The sequence below is a fragment of the Crotalus tigris genome, unplaced genomic scaffold, assembly GCF_016545835.1.
Source record: "Crotalus tigris isolate CLP2741 ecotype Arizona unplaced genomic scaffold, ASM1654583v1 scf7180000024339.11422700, whole genome shotgun sequence".
Taxonomy (NCBI): domain Eukaryota; kingdom Metazoa; phylum Chordata; class Lepidosauria; order Squamata; family Viperidae; genus Crotalus; species Crotalus tigris.
The window spans coordinates 6,879,295-6,900,539 of NW_024100509.1; the positions used below are offsets into that span (position 1 = coordinate 6,879,295).

General features: G+C 38.7%; 1 protein-coding gene and 1 pseudogene across 2 annotated transcripts in view; both read right to left on the reverse strand.

The window, feature by feature from the left end:
- ALOX5 (arachidonate 5-lipoxygenase) overlaps window positions 1-21,245 on the reverse strand; it is a 195,086-nt gene that overhangs the window by 100,521 nt on the left and 73,320 nt on the right. For both annotated transcript variants that reach the window (XR_005554610.1, XM_039326022.1), the window contains exon 6: window positions 8,398-8,570. Coding sequence is in view for 1 of the 2 variants with exons in the window: in XM_039326022.1 (XP_039181956.1) it covers window positions 8,398-8,570 (173 nt within the window). In the remaining variant the exon portion in view is untranslated. The remainder of the gene's footprint in view (window positions 1-8,397; window positions 8,571-21,245) is intronic.
- Window positions 9,184-9,273, reverse strand: LOC120300325 (annotated as a pseudogene).

The following is a 21,245-nucleotide window of genomic DNA, read 5'->3' on the forward strand; positions in this document are numbered from 1 at the left end:
TTGTCTGCAGGGAATCCAGGCAGAATTCCGTGTCTCTCCCTTTCACCGTATGCCTAGGCAATCGAGCCATGCTTTCGTTCTTCTTCTCCCCCCTACCCACAGCGTCAGGCTGCAGGCTCCTCATGCTGGATCTTCCACACTCTCCACAGTTGCTGTTAAGTTCTGGGGGTGGGGGTCTATCATGATGATATTGGGGAAGGGGGAGGTCTTCCATTGGTGGATGATTACGTGTGTTTGACAGTGGTAGCCTCCTCAGACGTTCATTAGAGCGGTATTGGTGTTGATCGGGCGAAGCGGGGGTGTCCCTGGAGTGTAGAGGGTTGGCCAAAGTTCCATCTATCTGTTCAGGATGGAGGCCAGGTATCCCGTCACATTTACAGCTGTGCAAGCATTGTTCAGGCCGCTTATAATAATTGGCACGGTGTTTAAAATCCCATTTCCTCAATGCTTGTTGCGCTGGATGTAAGTCAATGTGACGATTAACCGCATCTTTGTTGGAATACCACGCCTCTTTCAATAGCCGGCCTCCCTTAGTGGCATCCTCAGACATAATACGAACATTCACAAAGTCAAACTGGTGGCCATGTTGTGCCATATGCATCCACAATTGAGAATGCTGCTCGCCCCTTCTTATAGCTAATTGATGTTCATGCAAGCGAGATCTTAAACGCTTAGCTGTTTCACCCACATAGTTGCCATCGCAGTTCTTGCAATTGATTTTATAGATTACTACTGATCTATCCATGGCAGGGAGTGGGTCCTTGGGGCGAACGACTTTGGACCGTAATGTCTGATTGGGTCTGTGGGCCACTTCTATTCTATGGGGGGCCAGCAGTCTGGCTGTTGCTTCCGAGACGTTATTAATATATGGCAAAGAAACACGCATTCCTTGTAATGATGGTTCCTCTCTCTTTTGGTTGTTCCGGGACTGGGGTGTAAGACTGTACTGTCTGATAAACCTCAAAGGATACCCATTACGTTGACAAATCCGGAAAAGGTATTGCCTTTCTTTCTTCTTAAACTCCTCAGTGCTGCAGTGGGAGTCCACGTGCTTAAACAATGCTTTAATGCAGCTAGCTTTATGAGATACGGGGTGGTTGCTCCTATAGTGGAGTATTCTGTCCGTGTGGGTGGGTTTACGAAACACCCCTGTAAGTAACGTCCCATCCAACTGGCGGTATATTGACACGTCCAGGAAGGCTAGGTGACCTTGTTTTTCTTCCTCCACTGTAAACTGGATGTCGGAGCAGATCGAGTTTAGTACTCTCATAAAGGTAGCTACATGTTGTTTTTTAACAACCGCAAACGTGTCATCCACGTACCGAACCCAAAATTTGGGTTGGTATAAGGCCATAGCCCTGTGTTCTAGCTGTTGGAGTACTATTTCCGCTATAGTGCTAGAAATGGGGGAGCCCATAGGTGTCCCTTTAACTTGTTCAAAGATGGTACCCTGGAAAGTGAAATAGGTGGTAAGACATATTTCCACTAATCGCAGGAGGTCGTCTGTCTGAAGGGAGTCCTGGTGGTGGCTCCCTTCTGTATTCCTCAAGCGCTCTCCCAGGGCTGAAATAGCTAAGTCCTGGGGGATGGAGGTGAAGAGGGAGGTAACGTCGAACAATACCATTCTCTCATCATCCTCCACCCTAAGGGTCTTAATTCTGTTGAGGAATTCTTCTGCAGAATTGACCGTTGTGGGGCTACCTTCCACAAGGTGGCCCAGACGAGTGCTAAGCCACTTCGCTAATCCCGATGTAGGGGTACCTATAAATGACACGATAGGGCGAAGTGGGGTGCCTTCCTTGTGGATTTTTGGGAGCCCGTAAAATCTAGCGAGCGCCGTGTCACGGGGGCGTATCTTCTTTAGGGTATCATCTCCGATTTTCTTACTGATACACACACACATATATATATACATACACACAAAGAATGACACCAGATCCACACTCACTAAAACCACACAGGATGTCACCACCACACATCCACGCAAAAAGCAAACCCAAAGCCACACCGATGATGAGGCATGACCACAAATCAGAAGCCAGACCACAGGTGCATCATTAGCCACTTTAAACCCCTCCAATCCATACATGAAGCAAACTGACACCCACCATGAAGATGAGGCACGACCACGAACGCGAAGCCAAAAAATAGCAAGGCAGCCCACCATCTTAAATTCCCCTGCAACTCAGACTAACCTGAACACAACAAAGCCCCTACCCAAACAGAACACTCCCCCAGCCAATCAGAGCACAGCCAACCCCCCATCCAATCAGAGCACAGCCAACCCCCCCATTCAATCAGAGTACAGCCAAACCTCTAACCAATCAGAACACATCTCCACCCTATCAGAACACAGCCAAGCTCCCACTCAATCAGTTCATACCCCCACTGGCAGTTAAAAGGAAGAAACAGTTAAAAGGAAGAAAGACCACACATTGCTCCTCGAAGCACGAAGCTGAAAACACCAGCCTAAAGATGACGAATGGGACTTCGTCGAAACGTTGCCAAGACACTTCCAATTTTACGTGGGAGAAAACCCGAATAACCAAAGACCTACATACAAACACCCGCGAAAACCTCAGAAAATATATATATATATTATATTATATATATATATATATATATATATATATATATATATATATATATATATATATTAAACAATAAAATATACGAACACCAGGAAGTTATAAAACTATAAAAAGTTTTAATAAAACCAGAATAAAACCAAGCTTCGGCTTCTTGACCTCGTCATGGGTCCCAGCCAATCCACCTGCGTTTTGATCGTAGTTTCTGTGTTGCCATGACGAGGTCAAGAAGCCAGGCGTAAAGAACGCCACACTTATAAATAACTTCTCCCATCGACTGGAGACTACCCTGATGATGCTGGCAGATGCCAGCGAAAGCTTGGTTTTATTAAAACTTTTTATAGTTTTATAACTTCCTGGTGTTCGTATATTTTATTGTTTAATATGAGTCTACCCAGGAATCACTGTTTCGTTTTTAATATTCTTAATAATAATAATAATAATAATAATAATATATATATATGTGTGTGTGTGTGTGTGTGTGTGTTTTCTGAGGTTTTCGCGGGTGTTTGTATGTAGGTTTGCTCCTCGAAGCACGAAGCTGAAAACATCAGCCTGAAGATGACGAATGGGACTTCGTCGAAACGTCGCCAAGACACTTCCAATTTTACGCGGAAGAAAACCTGAATAACCAAAGACCTACATATATATGTGTGTGTGTGTGTGTGTGTGTGTGTGTGCGCGCGCGTGTGTGTCTTGAGTGTTTTTTGATGCACCCTGTCGGCCCAAATATGGGAGGAAGAAATCTTTTGCCTGTATCAGCCCAATCTAGGGCTATCCACAGGCAGCAGTTGCTACTTCGACATCATTTGTGCGCTAAATCTTTTTGGATTGCTAACAAAGAGTTAAAGGGAGACTGGGACAGCTATTTTGAGCTAATTAGCTCTCATCAGCCAGCCATACCTTTCTGAGATAGCCCTTCTGTGGATAGCTCTAGATTGGGCTGATACAGGCAAAAGATTTCTTCCTCCCATATTTGGGCCGACAGGGTGCATCAAAAAACACTCAAGATGTATCTCCTCCTGTCTCTTCCCTCCCTGATACAGCTAACAAAGTGAGAAAGAGCCTATGGCCTAGGGGTCAACACAGCTGCCTAATGTACAAGCAGCCCAGGTTCGAATCTCAGAAGCGTATGGCTGGCTGATGAGAGCTAATTAGCTCGAAATAGCTATCCTAGTCTCCCTTTAACTCTTTGTTAGCAATCCAAAAAAATTTAGCGCAAGATAGATAGATAGATAGATAGATAGATAGATAGATAGATAGAGATATAGATATAAAATTAATTTTTATATGATTAGGAATAGGGTGGGGTCGGAGTTAGAGTTGGGGTTAGGGTTAGGTTTTTTAAAATAACGTTCTTAATATTTAGCAAACAGCATGCTGTCTGGGTTCATGTATTTAAAAAACAATGAATAATAATTATCACAAACAATATGTTAATTAATCGCTCAATAGTCTTCTTACTAGTATATATATTCAGTGTTACATATCACCTTCTTTTCTCTCTAATGTGTTTTTCTAGCCATTGATAAAAATTATCCCATGTTCTAAAATACACTGAATCTTCTTTCTCTTTTATCTTTAAAGTCAGTCTATCCATTTCTGCACACTCTAAACTTTTCTTAATTAGTTCTTCTTCAGTTGGTAAGTTTTCATTATTTCAGTATTGGGCAAATACAATTCTTGCTGCAGTTAGTACATGCAAAATTAAATATATACAATCTTTCTCATAACTTGCTCCTATTATTCCAAATAAAAATAATTCTGGCTTAAAATCTATTTTAATCATTTTCTCCAACCATAAGTGTATTTTTGACCAAAATCTTTTAGCTTTAGGGCATGTCCATGGTAATAGGTACCTCGATTTTTTTTGCATTTCCAACACTTGTTTGAAGTATTTTTAAACATTTTTGCTAACCTCACCGGTGTTAAATGCTTATATACATTTTATATAAGTTTTCTTTATTGGCACTGCTTTCGTTAATTTTGCATTTCTTTCCCATAATCTTTGCCAGTTTTCTAATTCTATATTATGTCCAAAGTTCTTTGCCCACGTTATCATTGTTTCTTTTACTTGTTCCTCTTCCATCTTTAAGCTTAACGAATATTTATAGAGTTTCTTAATCAGTTTTTCATCTGTTTTTAACAGTATCTGATCAAATTCTGTCTGTTCTTTATAGAATCCAATTGTTTTAGCATCTTTTTCATATCTCGTTTGGATTTGCAAATATGGCCACCATGATAGATCAATACTTTGTTCTTGTAAATCTTGTCTGTCTTTCCATTTCCTTTCATTGTCCAAAATATCTGTATAGGTCAATTTTGTGTAAGCAAATGCTTCCATTGTTGAAAGCCATCCAGGTATCTTGATATAAATTTTCGCTTTTATTTTTTCCCATTCTAAAAGAAGTGCATTTCTTATAAAGTGGTTTTGAAAGTATCTATGAATTTTATTCTTCCCATACCACAGAAAGGCATGCCAACCAAGTTGTAGGTCATGCCCCTCTAGGTATAATGGTCTTTTATCTCTGAGCATTATCCACTCTTTAAGCCATGTTAATATAGTTGCTTGGTGGTATAACATCTAGTCTGACAGTCCAAATTCTCCACTTTCTTTCTCTTCTTGTAACATTTTCAGTCTGATTCTAGTTTTTTTTTCCTTGCCAGATAAATTTCAGTATTGTTGTATTTAGTTCATCAAAAAAGGTTTTCTCAGTCTTACAGGTATTGTTTGAAATAGAAAAAGTATTTTTGGTACGATATTCATTTTCACTGTTGCTATTCTCCCCAGCACTGAAAGTTGTAAATTTTTATACTTTTCCAAATCCAATTTTATTTGTTTTAGCAATCTTACATAATTGTCTTCTTTTATTATTGCACATCTTGCTGTTAAATAAATTCCCAAATATTTAACTTTTTTAACTATTTGAAGATTTGGGGTTTTTTGCTAGTTGGTTTTTTTGTTTTTCTGTTAGTTTTTTTAGTTAGCACTTTAGTCTTTTCTCTGTTTATTTTCAACCCTGCTACTTCTCCAAACTCTTCTATTTTTTCCATAAGTTTAGTGCTTGTTTCAAGCGGTTCTTCCAATATAAAAACCAAGACATCTGCAAATGCTTGTAGTTTATATTTTTCATCTTTTATCTCCAATCCTTTAATTTCTATGTCTTGTCTGATGTTTCTACTCAATACTTCCAGTGTTAGTATAAATAATAATGGAGATAGTGGGGATCCCTGTCTTGTGCCTTTTTTAATGTCAAAGTTTTCTGTAAAGGCTCCATTTACAATTATTTTGGCTCTTTGTTTATGATAAATTGTTTTAATTACATTTATAAAGTTTTCTCCAAAATCCATTTCCTCTAGTTGCTGAAACATAAATTGCCAGTTTATGTTGTTGAACGCTTTCTGTGCATCAAGAAATATTAAAGCCATCTGTTTCCCTAGATGAATTTCATAGTACTCTAAAACATCTAGAATCATTCTTAAATTATTTTTTATCTGTCTTTTAGGTAAAAAGTCATTTTGGTCTGTATGTATAAATTTGGTCAGAAATTTCTTTAGTCTTTCTGCTATTATTGAGGCAAAAATTTTATAATCTACATTTAATAACGATATTGGTCTATAATTTTTTATTTGTGTTAGATCAGAGTCTTCTTTGGGTATTAGGGTAATATTGGCTTCAGTCCATGTATTTGGTATTTTAGCCTCCAAAAGTATTTCATTGCACAGTTCTTTCAATATTGAGAGAATCAGGGCTTTTTTTTGGTCATAGAATGCCCAGAACGGAGTTCCAGCACCTTTTTTGGATGGAACCTTGTAGGGTAGGTAAGGCAGGTTGTCTGATGTGTGTGAGTTCCGGCACCTTTTTTTTTTTTTAATAAAAAAAGCACTGGAGAGAATCAAGAGAAATTTCATAAGGGTGAGAGCAATCAATCCATAGAATAGCTTGCCTTCAGAGGTTGTGGGTGTTCCATCATTGGAGGCCTTTAAAAAGAAACTGGACAACCATTTATCTGAAATGGTATAGGGTCTCCTCCTTGAGCAGGGGGTTGGACTAGAAGACCTCCAAGGTTCCTTCCAACTCTATTATTCTATGTTATAATGTCCTAATAAAAATATTCTCAAAAGCTCAATATTAATCTTCAAGATTCTTTGAATCATTGTATGCATTTCCATTTTTTTCTTTTTTACAAGTTACCCCATGTCCCTTCATATTTTTCACATTTCCAACATTGACTAGCAGTATGTTTATACATCTTAGATAATTTCTATGGTGTCATATACCAACAGTATATTATTATAGAAGTTTTCTCTTAAATTATAACACAATGTGAATTTCAGTCCCTTTAACCACATTCTCTCTTTTTGATCTATTTGTATATTGTAACCAAAATTCTTAACCATTTTATCATGAAATCATTAACTTGTTCCTCTTCTGTTTCAAATCTCAACAAAGATTTTTTTAAAGTATGTGTTTATCCTTTGTATACAAATTTCATACTATGTTTTACAATCCCCCTTACCTTTTTATCTACATTAAAAAAAATTCAATCCCAAATGCAGTCTGAGTTTTTACTCTTGGAATAAGACCACCATATATGACCAAATGAAGTAGTTTCCACTCAAATGCAGTTTGAATACCAGATAAAAAGACAAGTTACTAATTTTCTGGTGTTTCATTTGCTCAGGTTCAGGTTTCTGGTCAGTTTTCCTTTTCTATTCAAGAGATCTTTGTTCTATTATTAGAATTCAATATCCATGCTAGAACGTCTTGAATCACATTTCAACACAACTTGTAGAACATATATTGATTTTCAACTAAATCTTCATCAAGATTGAGTTTGGTATCGAGAGAGGCCTACTGGTTGCATGCTGAATGCAAAACTATATATGTAGAGAAAAACTTCATTTCATACAGGTGATATCTGCACCTATAATTGCCCCTCAAAGCCTAGCAGGAACTAGTGCAGTTTTGCAAAGCAAAAATTCTTTCAGTTGGATGAAAGAGTTCACTTGTACCTTTGAATTTAACATAAAATATGAGGAAATGTTGTTCTGACTTTTCTACTGTTTTTACTTCTATACTGTCCTTATGAGGGATGATTTGTTTCATACCAAATATAAAATAGTTGGGCCATCTCAAGTTTTATACCATTGGAACACAGCTTATTTAAAATATTCTATTTAGGGCAACTGGAAAATGGAGCAGAATTGTTCATAGATGTTCCAGAACTAGGGCAAGGAACAACAGGTTTAAATTATAAGTAATCAAATATTGATTAACATCAGGAAAAATTTCCAAGTAATAATAATTTTTCAACAACGGAACAAACTGTGTTTGGAGAATAGAATGGAATGGAATGGAATAGAATGGAACAGAATAGAATAATTTTTACACATGGGCCTAATATAAGCCCTACCCCCAAAATAAGCCTTAATTTTGGGGCGAGGTACAAGCATAAAAATCAAGCTAGGGCGGGAATGGATGGATGAAGCTGCCCCACGTGCCCTATATCCGCTTACCTTAGGACCCCTACAGCCAGTCCTCCCACACCCCGACACCTGTTGAGCTACTGCTTGAGTTCTTCTGCAGCTAAGGTTTACACCCAGGAAAGCATGGGTGATATTATATCCTTAAAATTAGGTATTCTTACTTTAATTTGAGAGCTATCATACAATTCGAGTTTGCTAATTGTATACCTGCATTAGAATGGAAAATAGTTTTCTCCTAGACAATTTAATCAGCTTCTACAACATTTGTAAAACACTTCATACTTAAATGCTGAAATAACTGTCTATCTTAAGTAGGTACCTTTATTTCCTGCTCCAGAGTTAGATTTCTCTCCAAACTGTATTCTACCATTTCTGTGGTCACTGGGAACTTGTTTGGTAGTTCTATGCATTTTTTAATTAGTACAGGATTGCAGCCATTCAGAAACTGGTATCCAAACATAAAATCTTCTTGCCAGTGCTGCATTACATATTCTAAGAAGAAAAAAAAACCAACAGATTGGTTTAGGAATTCAAGAAAACACAGGAAACTGAAAATATTATTAAAATAACTATATACCAGGGCAATTTGGAAATAAACCTCTGGTTATCAATGACAGATGCTCACAGATACAGAACATTTATTATACACATTAGAAAACTACAACATTATATTACTTTTTGACATAATCGCCATTCAAATTGAGGCACTTGTCATAATGTCTTACAACATTTGAAATTCCTTAGTAATCACTTGGCACCAAATCTGGGCTATGGGGGGGGGGGATGATCAAAAATATCCCAATGGAACTGCTTCAAAAGTTCTTGGGTGAGTCTAGCGGTGTCCAGGCAAGCATTATTGTGAACCAACACCACACCGGAAGTCAGCATGCCCCGATGCTTGTTATGTATGGCTTGTCTGAGTTTTCATAATGTTTCACAGTAGACTTCTGAACTGATGGTCGAACCACGCTCCATGAACTTCACTAGCAGTATTCCTTTGACATCTTCACATTTGGCAGGATTTTCTATGGCACCACTTCCAGTGTGGTGTTGGTTCATGATAATGCTCACCCGGACACTGCTAAGATGCACCCAGGAATTTTTGAAGCAGTTTTGTTGGGATATTTTTGATCACCCCCCCCCCCACATAGCCCAGATACTACACTTGATCTTAGCCAAAAGGCCAAGAAGCGACCTTATGGGCTTGCTTTGCACCTTTTATGGCACTTTCCAAATTAGCTCTGGCTGTTCTAAGTACCAGCATGTTGCTGGATTTAAAAGCCGCATTCAGTGCTTTCAGCATCTTGCGGACTACATAAGTCAGCCACAGTTTTTCATTTGCCTCACAACAATGCTTTTAAGGACACAGACATCCTCTATGCACTTTTGGATATATGGAGATACCGTGGTGGAGTACTCCTCAACATTTATATGTTGGTTATCAGTAGCTGCTTCTTTAAATATACCCCAATCTATGCTCTCAAAGCAGTCTTCTAATGCTTCTATAGCTCCCTCTGTCCAAACCCTCACCTGCTTTACTGTAGGTTTGACTCTGATTAATAAAGGTTTATAAGCTGAGAGGTTTATAAGCACTGAGAGATGGTCAGAGAGGCCCAGGTGAGGGCAGGAGATAGCTTTGAATGCATTCTCGATGTTGGAATAAGCAAGATCCAGTGTATTGACCCCTCTGGTTGCAAAGTCCACATATTGATGGAAATGTGGCAGAGTAGTTTTCAAATCGACTTGATTAAAGTCCCCCACTACAATAAATACACCCTCTGAGTGAGTAGTTTGTAGGTCATTGAAGGTATGATAGAGAACATTCAGGGCCTCATCTCTGTTTGCATTGAGGGGGGATATACACAGCTGTGATAATGATAACAGAAAGTTCTCTAGGCAGATAGAAGGGTCTGAATTTGATGGTCAGAAGCTCCACATCAGGAGAGCACAGACTAAAAATCACCTTGGCATTAATACACCATCTGTCATTTATATAAAAACAGACACCCTCTCTCCAGGATTTGCCACTAAGAGGAAAATTCCGGTCCAGCCAAAATGTTGAAAATCCCATCAAGCTAACAGCACTATCTGGGATAGAGGGCTTTAACCAAGTTTCTGTTGTAATGATGACACAGCATTTCTCATATCCCTGTTTGTTGTTAAATCTAGCCTCAAGTAATCCATTTTGGCTCTAAGGAGTGAGCATTTGCAAACAAAATAGATGGAAGTGACACTCTATAAGGACTAGCTTTTAGCCTAGATGTTAGGTCTCCGCATTTGCCATGTTTCCTCTTTCGGTCACACCTCCTCCTCTTCTTCCAAAGATGGTCAGCAATAGATAGAAACTTCCCAGCTGCAATGGTTGCCACCCCACTCTGCCTCTGCTGCCTGAAATGCTGCCTTTGCTACTGAAAACACTGAGCACGATGCTGTTTCCACCTCCAATAATTTCCTTTCTTCCTCCCCACTCTTCCAAACATTTCAGCCAATCTCTCACCCTCCGTGTCAACCGCCGGTGCCTCTGTTGTTGATTCTTTCCCCCGTAGTAATCCAAGGCCATGTAGACTCTCCAGAACAGTTTTCTCCACAGTTCCTCTCTCACTAAATAACTTCATCTCCAATATGGACTGACATTCGTATGAAAGTTTAGCAATCCAACTCTGCTTACTTGTCACTATTTTTGAAAAGTACTTTAGTCTAGATCATTCATTCCCCTCAATCATCCCAATACTTTGGAGAGCTGAAGCAGCCACAGCCAAGCAAGGGCTGCCATATTAGGGTCAATTTTATTATATTGTTATTATTATATTATTTCTCCAGTGTCTTGGGTTGTTTTCCCCTTTAAGATTTTCATCCATGAATCTTTTGCAAGCTCTCTCCAAGTTTGTTGAAATCAGATATTTTAAAATCTAAAACACTGAATAGAATAGAGCTTGAAGGGAATTTGGATGTCTTCTAGTCCAGCCCCTAGCTAAAAGAGGAGAACCTATACCAGTGGTTCTCAACCTTTCTAATGCCGCGACCCCATAATACAGTTCCCCATGTTGTGGTGACCCCCAATCACCGGGTGCCAGGGGCGTGGCCAAACAAAAGGGGGAAAAATGGCGGACAGCCTTGTTTGGCGACCCCTGTGAAATGGTCGTTCGACCCCAAATGGGGTCCCGACCCACAGGTTGAGAACCACTGACCTATACCATTTCAGATAAGTGACTTTCTAGTCTCTTCTTAAAAACCTCCAGTGATGGAGCACCCATGATTTCTGAAGGCAAGTTGTTCCATTGGTTAATTGTCCTTACTGTTAGAAAATTTCTCCTTAATTCCAGATTGCTTCTCTCTTTGATTACTTTCCAACCATTATTTCTTTCCCTGCCCTCTGGTGCATTAGAGAATAATTTGACCCCCTCTTCTTTGTGGCAGCCGCTCAAATACTGGAATACTGCTATCATGTCACCCCTATTTCTTCTTTTCTTTAGACTAGCCAAACCCAAATTCTGCAGTCATTCTTCATACGTTTTAGTCTCCAGGACTTTGATCATCTTAGTTGCTCTTCTCTCAACTTTTTCCAACGTCTCAACATCTTTTTTGTAGTACGGTGACCAAAATTGGTTGCAGTATTCCAGGTGCGGTCTTACTAGGGTTTTATAAAGCAGTACAAATACATTGCATGATCTTGATTCTATGCCTCTGTTTATATAACCCAGGATTATATTAGCTTTTTTGGCTGTTGCTGCACAATGCTGGCTCATATTCAAGTGATCATCCACTAGAACTCCAAGGTCCCTTTCACAGTTACTGTTTTTGAGATAGGTCTTGCCTAATACCTTTGATTTTTCCTGCCTAAATATAAAACTTTGCTTTTCTCCACATTAAAATTCATTTTGTTGGATAGGGCCCATTGTTCAAGTTTGTCAAGATCTTTTTGGATCCTGAATTTATCTTCTGAGATGTTGGCTAGTCATGCCAGTTTTGTGTCATCTGCAAATCTGATGAGTTCCCCTTCTATTCCCTCATCTACGTCATTTATGAAGATATTGAAGAGCACTGGGCCCAAGACAGAGTCTTGTGGTATCCCACTGCTTACTTCTCTCCATGTGGATGTAGTACCATTGAGGACTACTCATTGAGTATGGTTTGTCAGCCAGCTACAATCCATCTGGTGGTGATGTTGTCTATTCCTCATTTTTCTACCAAGAAGTATGCTGGGGGTCTACTTTGTCAAATGCCTTACTGAAATCTAAGTATACTATGTCCAAAGCATTTTGCTGGTCTACAAATTTAGTCACTTTATCAAACAATGAAATTATCAACACTGCAACAACCTGAACTGAAGCCATTTTCACTTTGTTTTCAGTTGCCACATATTTAGAAAGAAGGAGGGAGGGGTGTAGTTCTGAGTTAGCCAAAACAATTCTCATGTATGGGAACCAAGGTCATTACTGATAACATTTTGGCAGGATGGAGAGCTGGGAGGAGTGCCTGCGTTTTCTAATAATTGGTGAATGTGATTTATGACACCTAACTGGGTTGGGAATTTCTACTTGTAACTTTGTACCCAAGGGGAGGGGAATTTAGTCCTGGGTTCACCTTTGTATGTGCCATTATTATGTAGCCAAATGAAAATGTTCTCTGAGGAAGAATTCCTTGCTTTGAAGTTCTTTTAATTGGTCTCATCTACCGGAACCCTGACATTAACCCAAGACTAAATTCAAGCTAATGCCAGCGATGTGGCTGTGGGAGCAGTGCTGTTATAAAAAACCGTAAAGAAGAATTACAACCCTGCGCTTACACTTTGAAAAAACTCACTGACACAGAGTGGAGGTGGGCTGTTTGGGAGAAGGAAGCCTTTGCAATCAGACAGGCCTTATTGACTTGGTGTCATTTCTTAGAGAGGTGCAAGGTGCCTTTTGAAGTATGGACTGATCACAAAAACCTAGAGGCACTGAAAGGTCCCTGTAAACTGTCCCCCAAACAAGTACGCTGGGCACAATATTTTAATCATTTTAACTTTACCCTGAAATACATATCAGGTGGAAAAAATTTTTTAGCTGATGCCTGGCATTTGCGATCGCGGCACTGGTGGACATGCAGGGTGATCGCTCCCTCCGCCATCCATTTTTTCCTGCCGGGGGACCCTGAAAAGGGTCGTAAGTCGCTCTGGAGGGGCGACGAGCATGAAGAGGACTTCCGGGCAATTGTGTAAGGGTGGCAGCTCTCCTGTTTGATCCCGGGCAACTCTTTGAACTAACGGGGAAAAGATTGGCCATTAACATGGCCCATCACCAAGCCGCTACCAGCCGAGGCCAAAATTACTAACAAGCACTTCGAAAGCACCGGGGAGAATTGGGTGAGATCCTACCTTCTTTCTACCCTAAGTATTTTTCCTGTTAAAAGCTTCTTGAAATTTCTTTCCCCTGTGAGGAGAGAGGGAAGGGAACACTTTCCTCCCACCCTCTACAATGGCGGCATCTGACTACTTGGGAAAATAAAGCCTTGAAAACAACTACTAAATAATTGGATTTGCTTCTTGTTGATATTTTGGGACCCAAAAAGTTCCTACTTTCATGGGGATTTGCTACTCTATCTACTTGTAAAAAAGATGGAAAAGAACTTAAACTGGATAAAAACCTAGCCTCGGATTTGAAAAAAATTTTAAATGTTATCGAGGATATCTTATGGTGAAACTTGGTACAGCAAGTGAATATTCTTGACAAAAAGGCCTGCTCATAGCCCAGATCTGTCCTTGGCATTATCTAAAGAGATTAAAAGCTGAGAGAACAGCTGGGCAGTGAAATTGCTTTTTAGGACTGTGGAGGTGAATACTTATTGATTTTTGTTTAATAAATAGCCTTCACTAAAGGACTATCTATAACTACATCAGAAATGGAGGAGGACCAGCAACAAACTTCACTTAATTGCAAACTTATACTTGAAAAAATTCTTGAAGCTACTGAGATAATTAAAGCTAGAATGAAAGACAAAGGCACCAGCTTAAATTTACAAAGCGAAACCTTGATTGCAAGCAAAGAACTTACAATCCAAAAAACAACAGAAGCGGAAAAAACTAATACCAAGACAGAGGACTTTAAAAAACATGTACAATGTACTGAAAATCTAGACAATCAAATTCTGATTGCAACTAAAGAATCTACAACCCAAAAAACAACAGAAGCGGAAGAAAGTAATACCAAGATGGAGGCTGCTAAAGAAAACCTAGACAACCAAACAACAACCATAAAATTAGACATGACTTTTTACTTAGACCAGAAGAAACTTGAGGAACAAGACCAGACTGAATTGAAGACAAATATGTTAGAGCAAGTATGGGATCTGGGTTACCAGGGCAACAACTTAATGACCATAAATGGGCCAATTCCTCTGAAAAATTGATCACTAGATGGTCTCCTTTGATTCAAGTAACATGCACAAGAATGAAGGGAGATCCATCTGATGACCTAAAGGCATTGGTATGGAAGCCTGGTTGGCATAAAAGGAAAGCTAGAGTTAGATTTAAAAAATGGGGTCTTTTCATTTATTAGAGAGCATCCTAAAGTCTTAACTAATGGGCTGAAGGGAGATTTTGAGATGAAGGGAAATACGGTTATTAGAGTTAACTATTGTTGGAAAATGATAAAAAATAAGGGATTAATTGGCCTAATATTGAGGATTTAGATTTATAAAGGAAATGAAAATTAATTATCACAGAATAGCTTTGAATTATTGTTTAGCCCAGATAACACAAACGATGGATTTGAGACAATGAAGGATACTCTATTAGTAAGTAGTGATGTATCAGGATGAGAAATAGAAAATGTTTATGAAATAAAATAAGAATATATCCAAGTAAGTAATAGGTGTATACCTGTGCATTTGATTTTTCTTGCCTAAATGGAGAACCTTACTTTTTTCACCATTGAATTTCATTTTGTTAGATAGAGCCCAATGTTCAAGTCTGTCAAGATCCTTCTTTATGTATCTTAAGCCTATCTTCTGGAGTGTTGGCTATTCCTGCCAGCTTGGTGTCATCTGCAAATTTGATAAGTTCCCCATCTATCCCCTCGTCCAGATCATTGATGAAGATGTTGAAGAGCACTGGGCCCAGTACAGAGCCCTGGGGCAGCCCACTACACACTTCCCTCTATGTAGATGCAGTTCTATTGAGGACTACACACTGAGTACGGCCAGTGAGTCAGCTATGAATCCATCTTGTGGTGATACTGTCTAACCCACATTTTTCTATCTTATCAAGTAGTAGATTGTGGTCTACTTTATCAAATGCCTTACTGAAATCCAAGTAAATTATATCCACAGCATTCCTTTGGTCCACTAATTTTGTCACCTGATCAAAGAATGCAATAAGATTTGTCTGGCATGATCTGTTTTTGACAACCCCATGTTGGCTTTTGCTAATGACTTTGTTTGCCTCTAGGTGTTTGCTGATTCGTTGCTTATTTTTTCCAGAATCTTCCCAGGTATTGAGGTCAGGCTAATAGGTCTGTAGTTCCCTGGATCCATTTTTTTCCCTTTTTTGAAGATGGGAACTACATCAGCTCTTTTCCAGTCCTCTGGTAGTTCCCGAGTGCTCCAGGATCTTTGAAAGATATAGTTCAGTGGTTCTGAGATCACATCTGCCAGTTCCTTCAGAACCTTGGGATGTAATCCATCTGATCCTGATGATTTGAATTTGTTTAGTGTGGACAGGTGCTCACTTACCATTTTCTTGCCTATCTTAACTTATGTTTCTAAACTGTTTTTTACGGTACTATTTTTGATAGGTTGGACTGTTTCTTCCCTTTGTGTAAAGGCGGATGCAAAAAACGAGTTGAGTAGTTCTGCTTTCTCCCTGTTGCTTGTCACCTTCTTGCCAGTTTCTCCCACAAAGGACCAATTATTTCCTTAAACTTTTTTTGTTTTTTTACATTTTAAAAGAAGATTTTAAAATGTTATTTTTTGTCGCAAGCCTTAGTTCATTTTGAGCCTTAGCTTTCCTCTCTTCATCTTTGCAGGCTCGGGATATTCTGCCTTACTTATGTGCCCCTCTTTCCACTTTTTATTCTTGTCCTTTTTGTCTTTCAATTTATCAGAGAGTTCTTTATGCAGCCATGCTGGTTTCTTTTGAGAGCGTTATTTTTCTTCGTCATTAATATTGTGCTAGACTGGGCTTTTATAATATCACTTTTCAAAATTTCCCAAGCTTCTTGAGTTGTTTTCCCCTTGATGATTCTCGTCCATGGTATCCTTCCCAAGCTCTCTTTAAGTTTATTGAAATTAGCTCTCTTAAAGTCCAAGACTCTAGTTTGACTATGTTCTATTGCTTATGCTTACATAATGTTGAATTCCAGTATTGCATGATCACTCCCCCCCCCAAGGTCGTGTGGCCTCAACGTCTTCGTAAATATCTCAAAATTTGGTCATCTTGCCCCCTCATTTTTAGTTTAATCTTCTTCTGATAGGTTGAGCAAGTTGTTTTCTGAATACATTCTTCCTGGTTCTTGTGAGGTGTAGCCCATCCCTTGCCAGAAGCCCTTCATTTAGTAATATAGACCATGATCTAGGAAAGTTCTGTTAGTGGCATCAATTCTTAAGCCAGAGGTTCATTTCTAAAATCTTTTATTCCCTCAAAGGTTGACTTTTTGTTGAAAGTAGAGATGAAAACACCACTTGTTCTCCTAACTCCTTAACTTTCTTTTATAACCTCTTGATATTGTTTTCAAGTTCATTTTGTGTCGTTTGTCCCCATATGAAGAAGAAGAAAGGGATGTAATCTGTGGACTTGATTATTTTAATAAGGTTCTCAGCCACATCTTTGATTTTTGTTCCAGGGAGATAACAAACCTCCCAAGTCTGAATGTCCTGTCTACAGACTGCTCATTCTATTAACCCTGAAAATTGAATCTCCTATCACCAATATTCACCCATTTTTCATGGGAAGTTTGGGCTACTTTTCTTCCTATCACAAGAACACTTGATGATACCTTTTTTTTAGGTGTCTGCATACTTTCTTACAGGGGAGGCTTTGAAATCAATTGCTCAGCTGCAGAGTGGATGCACTGGAGTGGGCTGGTCTAGACAGCAGGGGCTTTGCTCTTGGTTGTTGTTTTCTTCTGTGAGTGACATATTTCCATTGGTCTCCCTCTAAAGATTGATATATTGGGTTTTTTTCTTTTAGAAGTTGCTTGTTCCTTGTTATTTTCAATTTAGATATAGTCGTCATGATTAAGTTGGAGTATCTCATTTTGTAGGTTGAGTTTCAGAGTGGCTAGAGTTGTCTCTAGACCCTTTACATTTTCTTCCAGTAATTCATTTAGGTTACATTTGGTACACGTGTAATTTTGGTCTTTTGTGGACATAAGCACATACATGGAACATATACAAATCACAACAGTGTCACTCCTTTTTCCATGACTGTGTTTCTTTTCTCTAATTCATTTAAGGATTTAAAAAAATTAAAAGTTTACAAGTTTAAAAGTTCAAAATGTAAAAGATTTTACCACAAATTTAAATAATTCTAATTTTAAAAAAATAAAGTTCTAAAAATTCATTTAAACATTTCAAAATTTAAAATTTTCTGTGTTGAATAGGATTTAAAAGAAAGTGAGGTTACTTTCTAGATAAAGTTTTTAAACCACAGATGTATAAAATCCACAGATGTATAAAATTGTAGATAAATATATAAAATAACAAATGAATAAAAAAAATAAATATAAGATTTCAGCTGAAAGGAAAAATAGTATCTGTCAGAATCCAATTATATTTCATCTCTAGTTATCGACTATGGAAAACCCCATTTCTGCCCTCTCTGGATTCTGTCATACGATGAAGAGAAGAGGGGTGAACAAAGGGGTTTTATGGCCCTCACTTCCTTCAGTACAACTTCAAAGGGACTGAATGTGGATACCACCAAAAGGACTAAACATAACAATAGGGCCATCAGCTTTCATCTACTCCTCTCTGAAGTCTCTCTTTCACCGGCAGTGAGGAAAAAGGGGGTGGAAATGTAATGCCTGGGATTGTCGCTGGAAAGATGGTGGGGTGGGGCTGCTGGGGACCCCTTAAAACCTTGAACCGTAGGGCTTGGGGCCCAGGTCCTGTCTAGACACCTGCAACCATCTTCTCTTAATAAAGATGCCTGTTGGAAGAAATATTCCGAGAGTTCTGTATTCTTAAGCTGCAAAGTGGGGTGGATCCTTACAGTATCAACTGAAAATAAAAATGTAATATCATCTTGTAGCTAGTATAAAGTATGTAAAATATACTTTGATTTTAATGATATAAGAAAAAGAGAAAAAATGCAGTTTATATTGAAAAGTTAAAGAGCACATTTATGATGTGGTTTGTCTCCTCACTCTTCAGTATAACAAAGGATAGGGCACCTTAACAAAGGGAAGGATTGCTTCCTCCCCAACAGCGAATGCTCAACAGGAATCACACCTCCTTTTGCAGGAATTCTGAGACTGCTTTTTAGGAGATGCTTAAAAGCTCTATTTCTTACCTTGAAAATTCATCCCTATCCTCCCTGTTTTGAAGTGTTCCATACTCATCCCTTTCCTCCCTGCCTTCTTGCCCTTTGCTTTTGTGGCCACTGCTGGGGTCCTTGAGCTCAATGAACTGCTGTGGCTCTGTAGCTGGTCTACTGATGCTCAGCTCCACTTTGCCACTCAGCTGCTCCAATGATACTTGGCTCTGTTTCACCACTCTACCCATCGTCCATCTCTGCTATAGTAATCTCCATCCATTTTTCCCATCCCTCCCTCAGCCTATCTTTGTTCAGTTCCTCATTCTCCTCTGACCTGGCACCCAACTCCTTGTTCTCCTTTCCTGCTTGCCTCCTGTGTCTGCTGTCCCGTCTCTGACTTGGCTCACCTCCTCTCAGCTGGTTTGTTGCACCAGTCCCCACTGTGCTCATGTCCAGCCCCTTTGCCTCGGCTGCTGGTACACTGCACTGGTCCCCACTATGCTCATCTCTGGCTGCCTCTGCTTTGGCTGCTGGTCTGAGTCACTGGGCTGAATTCAGACTGCCAGGCTGCCACTCTGTGCAAGGCTGCTAGTCTCTCTCATCTCTCTCATCTCTTTTTCATAAGTATAACACTTTCCCTCAGCTTTAATACTATAGCTTATCACTTTCTCTAAAAATACAACAAAATAATTATTCTTCTCATATCTTATTTTTAAACAAATGTTTAAAGCATTTATCATTCAGTCCTTGTCAAGAAAAACTCATTAAAATCTGCTAAAAAGGCCATATTTCATTTTATTATTTAACTAATTAAATTTATATGCTGTCCATCTCTATCGAATGACTCTGGACAGCATATATTTTAACCTTGGTCAAATAAGTTAACTTTATATATTTTCTTTTTACTTTTAAAAGTCTTAATATTTATTCCTTTTAAGTAGTGTCCCAGGGGCTGATTTTTTTTCATTCTCTAATATTAGTACCGCTTTATAAGACCACGCCTGAAATACTGCAACCAATTCTGGTCATCAAACTACAAAAAAGATGTTGAGACCTTGGAAAAAGTTCAGAGAAGAGCAACTAAAATGATCAAAGGCCTGGAGACTAAAACATGAAGAATGGCTGCAGGATTTGGGTTTGGCAAGTCTAAAGAAAAGAAGAAACAGGGGTGACATCATAGCAGTATTCCCGTATTTGAGGAGCTGCCACAAAGAAAAGGGGGTCAAACTATTCTTCAAAGCACCAGAGGGCAAGACAAGAAACAATGGTTGGTAACAGATCAAAGAGAGAAGCAACCTGGAATTAAGGAGAAACTTCCTAACGGTAAGGACAATTAACCAGTGGAAAAGCTTGCCTTCAGAAATCGTGGGCACTCCATCACTGGAGATTTTTAAGAAGAAACTGGACAGTCACTCCTCTAAAATGGTATAGGTTCTCCTGCTTGAGCAGGGGGATGGACTAGAAGACCTCCAAGGTCCCTTCCAGCTCTATTCTATTCTATTCTATTCTATTCTATTCTATTCTATTCTATTCTATTCTATTCTATTCTATTCTATTCTATTCTCTAGCTTTTCTCAGGAACTCCATAGGTATAACCAGGGCTTTTTTTTTGTCATAGAATGCCCAGAACGGAGTTCCGGCACCTTTTTTGGATGGAACCTTGTAGGGTAGGCAAGGCGGGTTGTATGACGTGTATGAATTCCAGCACTTTTTTTTTTTTTTACAAAAAAAGCACTGGGTATAACATATCTATTTTGTAAATCCAAAATAGGAAAGTTGTCCAAATCACTCTTCTGATTTGAAATGCACACATTCAAGTCACTTTTGGTTTATCATTTGTTTGTCCCTTTTAGCTATTAAAACATCAACCAGTTTTATTTGCAAATCCTTTATAAAATTGACAAATCCTTTGTCAATATCATTCTTTTATCCTGACAATTTAAAAACCATATCCAGAACAGTCTGCTTCTTAAGTGTATCCTCTTCTCTACTTTTTAAATTCATTTTAAATTCATTTTCATTATAACCAACAATCTTAAATGACAACTCTGAGTACATTCTTACCATTAATATCAAGTATTCTTGAATTCTCAAGAGTTTAAATAATTTTCTCCATTCTAATTAGTGGGTCTTCTTCAATTATAATGTTTAGTTCTTTCTGGTTGCTTCTAATAACTAATCTTTTCTTCTTATCATGTTTTCCTCTAATCCACAATATTTTTCTGGACAAGAGAACAACTAGTAAGTGAAGAATTTGATTGTGATTGGTTTAATTATTATAAATTTTTTGAAAGATTTAAATTTGATAAAAAAGTTTTGTTTTCACAGGAATTAAATCTGAATTGGACGTTAACTTATGTTTTGGAGATGACGTCTTGATTTCTAAAGCACGGGGTCTCCAACTTCCGGTCCATGGACCAGTACTGGGCTGAGGCATGCCAGCAACCAGGCCAGACAAACAAGCAAAGTCCCATCCGCGGGATGCAGGGAGTACATGAAACCATGCCCCCTCCAATCTGCGGAAAAACCTCTTTCCATGGAACCGGTCCCTGTTGCCCTCTGTTCTAAAGGGTGTAAAATGCTACCCAAGATGAATCTAGAAGATGAATACATTAAAGAATGTATGTTAAAATAGGCCTTTTTGGGGGGGTATAAATGGGAGAATGTATGGACAGAGATTAAAATTCACATTAAATTATAGTTTGAAAAAAAAC